The sequence below is a fragment of the Limulus polyphemus genome, unplaced genomic scaffold (assembly GCF_000517525.1).
Source record: "Limulus polyphemus unplaced genomic scaffold, Limulus_polyphemus-2.1.2 Scaffold1773, whole genome shotgun sequence".
Lineage (NCBI taxonomy): Eukaryota > Metazoa > Arthropoda > Merostomata > Xiphosura > Limulidae > Limulus > Limulus polyphemus.
The window spans coordinates 194,029-202,159 of NW_013667383.1; the positions used below are offsets into that span (position 1 = coordinate 194,029).

The 8,131-nt window shown below is 29.2% G+C and overlaps 1 protein-coding gene across 4 annotated transcripts in view; it reads right to left on the reverse strand.

The window, feature by feature from the left end:
* Positions 1-8,131, reverse strand: part of LOC106464895 (protein CLEC16A-like) — a 59,077-nt gene that overhangs the window by 17,942 nt on the left and 33,004 nt on the right. For 2 of the 4 annotated variants that reach the window (XM_022392702.1, XM_022392704.1), the window contains exons 11-17: positions 7,118-7,349; positions 5,210-5,351; positions 4,426-4,526; positions 3,441-3,443; positions 2,596-2,648; positions 1,628-1,697; positions 508-662 (exon numbers count right to left, since the gene is read on the reverse strand). In XM_022392702.1, coding sequence (XP_022248410.1) covers positions 508-662; positions 1,628-1,697; positions 2,596-2,648; positions 3,441-3,443; positions 4,426-4,526; positions 5,210-5,351; positions 7,118-7,349 — 756 coding nt within the window. The remainder of the gene's footprint in view (positions 1-507; positions 663-1,627; positions 1,698-2,595; positions 2,649-3,440; positions 3,444-4,425; positions 4,527-5,209; positions 5,352-7,117; positions 7,350-8,131) is intronic. The other 2 variants (XM_022392703.1, XM_013925066.2) reach the window with 1 other exon arrangement.

The following is an 8,131-nucleotide window of genomic DNA, read 5'->3' on the forward strand; positions in this document are numbered from 1 at the left end:
AATGAAATTTGCTGAACCATCGTTGACACTTACCAACGTTCAAAACATTTCCATAAACTTATTTGATATTCTTTGTGGCTACAGAAGCGTTGTTTACCCTTTTTATATTCAAACAGCATTACATGCCGAATGTGTGTCTCGTCATGTGTCATCACTGTAAGGGATTAGAGTATACTAAACTTTACACACTATATAGGCTACACTAACGTGATGTTTAGGCAGTTCATTTAACTATTATATGTAATGTACGTGTTTTGGGGGGTAATTATTGAAAGTGTTAAAAAAACACAATACAATATATGGATAAGTCAAATACATGCAAAGTCATATTTTTTCCTTAAAATCTAAAAACAATTGTTGAAATTACTTCTGTGTGAAGAAGAGTGACTGTTTAATTTATAAAACAATGTTAACAATACTTCATTCAACAATAACAACCTTTCAAATTTTTTTCAAAATGGATGTAGTCTACTGATTCTCCAACAGAGAAAATAACAAATTAGTCACCTTGTAAAAGTTCCTAAGCAGCAAGGTGCTCTCTTCTCGAGCCTGTTCGATTGCAGCCAAATGACGATCTTGGAGGAAACTATAACCATCTTTCAGCACTAGTTGTTTCACAAGTAGAATACTCATTTCTAATGTGGCTAATCTTATACGACTATCTGTTATTAAGAAAAGAAAACAGAACAGATATATATAAATAAATAAATAGCTTACAAACTAGTGATTACATTGATTGTTAATAGACAATTAAATCAGCACTATAAAACAATAATGAATTAAATACTGCATTACTGTTATCGGTCCAGATTTTTTTTATGGTTTTCCATGAAGGCTCACTAGATTGACACCAGCGTTTGGATTTTGTCTGATAGATGGGATATCCCCAATGCATTTGGGTACTATTACCCCAGACATTATCCGTTATGACAATAAGTTGACAACCTGGACCGACAACAGTAATGCTATATATTTATATATATAAACAATTACAATATAGTTCATGGTATTTAATAAACAAAGGTAAGAAAGCTTTAAAATATAAAAAAATGTTTCGTTTAGAACTTATTGAAAAACAAAATTTGTTTCAGAAGAGGTTTGATCAGGGTAGATAGCATAAGACTGAAAACATTTAAGATGTGAATGGATTTTGGATGTCAATTTTAACAAGGTTTTGGATAATACACTGAATCACTCAAAAGGTAGCACATAATACATAAAGAATAGACTATATGAAACATATAACACTAAATTTGTAATAAGTATATTATAATCACAGAAGTAAAATAAAGTCAATTATTCATGAGCTACTTAGAAATTCACAGATTTCTGTAAAGGTATTTGAATTTCCATTGTAATTTCATTCACTAAAAATTTCTGATATCCTATTTTGTAATCAAGGTTTCTATGATTACAACATATGAGGTTCATTCAGTATCTTCAAAATGGCCAGTTTATAAACTATTCATAATACATGTCTAAGTTAATATCAGTAACTGGTATTATATACAAGAACATTTTTAGCAAAGTCTATCATTTCATATCCTAATGTTTAGATTTTGGGAAAAGCTAATTATTTTCTACACAGTTCTACTGCTCAAGTAATCAACTAGGTATTAATACTCACTGTACTGGCAGCTCTGAATGATGATTTTTATAAGTCTTTCTACCAAGTTAATGTTGTAAAGCTGTTTTGTCTGCAAAAGAAAGTGAAAAGAATTTCCATCAATGTATCTGCTCCTGAATAACTTAATGTAATTTTATCCCAACAAATTCTTCCATACTTTACATTACTGTTGGCTGCTTGTTGATTTTTGGCCAATCAGCTTCACATTTGGAATGAGAATAGCAAAAACCACTGCAATTATACATGTGAAAAGAAACAAAAATAGTGACAACCACCAAAAAAGAACAAATCACGTTTTGTACTAATTTCTCCCAAAGGGAGCCAAAGACTGCTTGGAGGGGTCACCTGTTTTAACCACTCACACCACTATACAGTAGTGTGTTGTCTGTCAGTCAGTCATTAGATATTAAAATGACATCACATAAGGGATGTATAATGTTGCAATTTGTATTGTCGTGACGTCAGTAAAACGTGCGTATGCCATGAATCATGAGAAGAATTATGCATTCTGTAGGCTACAACACAGCATGACATGTGAACTTGAAAAGCAAAAAATAAAAATATTTGTTACTCTTAACTTTGGTTTTATTTACTCTTGAAACAGAACATTTTGGGAGGCCATGCAGAAGTACATTTTGTTAAATATTATTTATGATTTGAAAGAATGACCACTTATCTTGAAAAAGTAGTAAATGAGTAGATTACACTCTAAGTGAATACTCTCTTTATCAACTCAGCATTTAAAATAAATAATATGTTTCTTATGAACTTTTAATATATTAAAGCACCTAATCTAAATCAAAGTATCTTAAGTCAATTTTAATTGAATTTTCAGAACTATAGAGAATAAAACTTGAAAGCCATATTTCCAATTTGTACATTAGTGTCATCTATTTTGTAAATTGTTTTCAACTTTTGAACTGTGTTGAACTGTTGACTTTAGTTTAATTTTAAAAAGACCTGCATACCTCTGATTTATCTGTTGGCATCAAAACGGTGTCTAGAAGATCCTGATTTATTCCTGGTAAAAATGAATCATTATTTTGATATGACCACCCAAACTGAAACCACACATGTAAAAATGATTTTCTTTTTACTATTAGTGGTAGTTTCTATTTTTGCGACAAACAACTGACCAGATTTAAATTGGAGAGATAAATAAAGCCATATTAAGCTGGTTGTTTGAAATAATATTTTAAATTGCCACTGTTTATATTTTCTGTTGCAATTTTTCTTCATTAAATTTTATTGTAACTAAACTTCACTCACAGGTATAAACCTTACACTAATAACACCTAAAGTTTCTGTTTATGTTTTTTTATTTTCTGCCATTACTAAATAGACTTCAATGACAGAAAAGTATTTATTGACAACGTACTATTACATACATTATACAGAATTAAAAATTAACATATGGTTACTGTATTTTATATTTTTATAACAGCTAATAGAAATTAATAATAACTGTCTTAGACATCTTTTTTATCCTACATGTACTAAACACCAACAAATTAGAAATTTAAAATTTTACATAGTGTTAACTACTACCAGGCACACCCAAGGGATATGATTAAAGTCAGAATAACTAAAAATTGTAATTTTTCAGTTAATTTTATTCAGTTTTACACCATCCCTTTAAAAGCCTTAGATCTAAGAAATCTAGAACTAGAAAATTATACAAATCTTATGAACAAAAGAGCTAAGCCTATAACATAGATTATCTTGTAACCACACAGTTACATACAACAAAATAAAAATTCTACATCTCTAAATTATTACTTTAATCAATCTTGTTTCACAGCAATTTACCTACCGGCTGTTTGTTGGTGAAACACATCAGGAAGACAAGCCAGGATTAAAAGACATTAATATTACATGAGTTTTCACAACACACAGACTACAAATGTCATTTTTCAGTTATAATGAATTATAATACGACAGTAATACATAAAGTCTTTTTTTTAGTTTACAACACATTCAAAATAATAAAAGCACTTTAAGTTTTCTACAAGTCACAGAAACTAAACATACTTTTCTTAATTAACATAACAGAAATATTGGTAGATGTAATTTGCACTTATAAGTTTATGAAGCATTAAGAAACAAGGCCCAGTATACCAGTTAATAATGGAAATTTATCTAAGATTCTTTGTAAGCAGGTAAATTACATGGTTATGGTTCACTAAGAAATGTTTTAATTTTTAGTGTTAGTCTGTTACTGAAAATGAAGTTTCATACTGACATCATTAAGAGATTATATTAACACAACTTTAACAAATACACTAAAACTGGTCCAATTTAGTTCCAAACAGAACAAACTGTGTCGTCTTTTAGTAATATATTATGATGCTGTCTATCACAGGTAAACTTAATCAACTTTATTTTTTATTAATTCCAAACACTCATGTGCAGTTTCTCAAATTACAAAGAAAGCAACTTTTATTCATATTGTTTGTTTCCTAAAACATCAAGTTAAAATGTTTTTTACTTTAGTTGACAAGGAAACTTTGCTTGATTCTGAAAGTTTGTAATACTTATCTTTATAAGTGTCCAAAATACAGGATAAGTCATAATGTCAAGAATCAACAAGAATTTTTATTAATTACTCAGTAATATCCAATTAATGTTTGAAATGTTTTGTAGTTATTCTACTACTATATATACACCAGTTAACAACATCAATTCTTTTCTGTATGCATATTTTATTTAAATATAACATTACATTAAATTACAACCTATACAAATTCTTATAGCGGTATAAAAAAATAAACTCAGTTTAGAAACTCCAGTATATTTACCTGCATTGTGTCCCAAGGCATAAAGCAAACACAGAGCAAATAAAGCAGCATGGTCATTTTCTGTACACTCCAGGGCATTAAAAATGGCTTCCAAAAATGGTCTAGCATTGAGATACAAGAAAAATATCCTCAGCTGATTTTATCAAGCTGATTTAAGAAATCCTTTTTTAAAGTTGTCTGTTTATATAAGAAAAACATAAAAAAACAGTAGCAGACTTAAAAATAAGTTTTCCTTTATCAGAACATTAATTCTTTCAAGTCATTATTCTCCCCCAAAGGAGATTAAGGTATGTACCTGTATACAGCCACTTAGGCTATCTACTACTACCCCTAATTTTGAACTGCCGACCACAGAGAAGTCAACCAGCAAGCAGCATCACTGACAACACTTTTAACACTGAATAGTGGGATTGCCTGTCACATTGTAACATCTCTATGGCTGAAAAGGCAAGCATGTTTGGTGCTGGGTTTTGATACCATGACCCACAGATTTTGAATCAAGCACCCTAACCAGCAGATCATAACAGGTCTATTTACTATGGAATTAAACTATAATCATGAGTTTCTGAAGTAGTGTTGATTTTTTCATTTTATGTTCTGTTATTTAGAATACATTTTGATCTAACTTAACTTTTTGTAATATTTAAGATACACTTAACTTAGGAATATATCATTTATTATTTTGATAGATCAATTTAACTTTTATAATAATCTTTAAATATTTCTATTCATAATCATAAGAGTTAAATCTACAAGCAAGAAATTCAGAGAAATAAAATTTGACCTGTTTGAGAGAGAAAATTCTTGTTGGAGGTGCTCTAAAGCAGACTGACTAAGTTTATGTGCGGCTACTGCTTTCTCTTCATCAGTAATATTTGTACCATTTGACTGCAAAGCAATAGAACACTCAGAGAGGCTTTCTTGTTCTGAAAATTAAAATTATCACCATAAAAAGTTGTAGGTTTATTTGTAACTTATCAACAGTTCAAATGTCCATATTAATGATTATTAATCATCAGTTATTAACAGACTGTGTTAAAAACCTAAGCCAAGTTACTTGTGTGATCTATTTTCATGTAAGCAACCTACACAAAATTTTCTTGTATTTGTAACTAAAATATAAATATTTTTGATAATAAAGTTTTTCTGGGTACAAACAGACAACTATTATGAAAAAGACAATCCTTTATAAAGGAGCAAACCTTTCAGAAAGCCAACCATATGTTTTATAAGTTTTATCAGCAAAATAAATATTTTGTAAAAAAATAAACCCCCAAGCATTAAATCGGGCATAAAGCTATATATTTTTAATCATATCTACTATTAAAAAATAAATCCTCAAACTAGAAAACACTTTTAAACAAGTAAAGAAACTTTATATAACCACATCCTGTACAAAATTCTTTAAAAAAACAAATCATTCTTTGTGAATAGATAAACCCTTCACAAAAAATCCAAGTAAATTCTTAAAAGTATAGATTATTTATTGAATTTCATATCTGAGTTTAAAACTTTGTTTGCCAATGAAAGGAATGATAAGAACTAGTGGATATTTTGAGACAAAACCTTGTTCTAAATCTTCTAAATACAGTGTATAATATCTGTTCTGACAACTTCTGTTTTCACTCAGAAGTTTCAAAAATTAATTTCTTACACTCAATCACATGAAAATTTTTAACAAATAAAATAGAACCTACCAAAAAGTCACACACTGTCTCAAAACAGTTTTAAACACAAAAGTATAGGTTTTAATCATAGATAAACCTCCTTCAGATAAGATAATAACCTAACAAGTAAAAACAATTAAAATAAATAAATAAAGCATGAAATCGCCAGTAGTATAAACATAAAATGGAACTTGAAATACATCACAAAGTTTTATACCATTCTACAAATAAGAGAAACACCACAAAAAATTCCAAGAAACCTAGTTACCATGGTATGAAATGATAATGGAAACTGACTAGATGATAGTTTTAGATATTCACATAAATCTACACAAGGGCTATCTATTAAATGATAAGCTACAGAGAAGGCAGCCAGTAAGGTCTAACCATTCTTCTTATAAGGAACGAATGAGCCCTAAGCACAGAGCACTTTTTGTTTTTCAGCAACAGGATGTAAAATTTTGATTTAAGGACAGAGAAGGCCAATAAATAGCAACATAGTCAACAAAAATGTGCATATGGGAAAAACTCATTATGAAATGAAATAGAAATGCAAATTACTTTTGCCATCTGGTGGTTTGATATGAAAATACAAAAAAAATGGTTTAATGTCCCCAATACACATCTTAACATGAACAACATCCTTTTTTTCACAATACCTTTTACTGTTACAAAAATAAAAAATTGGCCTATAGATGGAAAACACAAACCCCTGTGCAAGTAATCTTGTGTGCATGTGTGTATACAGGAGAAAAATAATAAATTTATGATTTTTTTAAAGTACTTTTTTTTACAGGAAACAAGGGTTCCTACTCATGACAATATATATATATATATATCATGATTGTTTTTGCTTCAACTAAGCACAATTTAATTCCACAAAATGAAAAATTGGTAATAAAAAAAAGTTATTAATCAATACACGTCAAAATATTCTGAAAAACAAACATATTGAATATCATAATTCAACTAAATAACTTAAAAGAAGATGATGAAAAATTAAAATACAATGTAATACTTTTTACCTTCATCTTTAGTGTCATGCTGCAGAGAGCTATCTGAGGTCATGTCTTGAGAAGGTGGACGTGATACATCTCCCTCCTCAGGAGGTTCTAAAGTCTGATCATCAAGAGACATGGAACTTGATTCACTACTTTTAGTGAACATGTGTTTACTTTTGGCATGAATCTGATTTTCAAGAAGCTTTTCTAATGTTTCCTGAGGAGCCACAAATCCAGGTTCAGTGTTTACATTACCCTAATTGTAGAGAAAATGTCAGTGTCCTGAGGCTTGACATTGAAATTACTTTATCTATTACACTTTTAAACTATCTTTTAATATAAGTATTTAAACATAGACTATTAAACACATCCATAAAATTTCAAAATTAATGTCAAAATGTTAATTTTAACTCAAAAATATTTTAATATATGAAATCTATCGTTTTGTAACATTTATTTAGTGTAATTCACAAAGATAAATTAAAAAATGTTTAAAATTTCATTCCTGCACAGCTCCAAGAAGTGAACAACACACTTAAATTGTTTTTAATAACTTTTTTGTCCATCCTAAATCAGAGGTTTAATATCTTCTAAGAAACTATCAGAAATAATGTTTATAATAAAAAATAATAACATTAAAATCTGTTTGTTTGTTGTCAAGCTTGATGGTTATCTGCATTAGCTGTCCCTAATTTTGAAGTGAGAGACAAGAAAGAAGGCAACTGGTTAACACCATCTACTGCTAACTCTTGAGCTACCCTTTCCCAACAAATAGTGAGATTGATTGGATTAGTGTATCTGGTGACATATTTTGATTCTATGACTCAAGGATTGCAAGTCAAGTGCCTTAACCACCAGGCCATACCAGACTTCATTAAAATTAGTAAAGTTTAGGATAATTATTATAACGAAGTAAACATTAAAAATAAAATTAATATAATAACAACTAATAAATAAAAGAGGATATACTACATACTCGAACCAACCATTTGTGTCCATACTATGGCAGAATTATCTAAAGTTATCACTTGTTTAAGC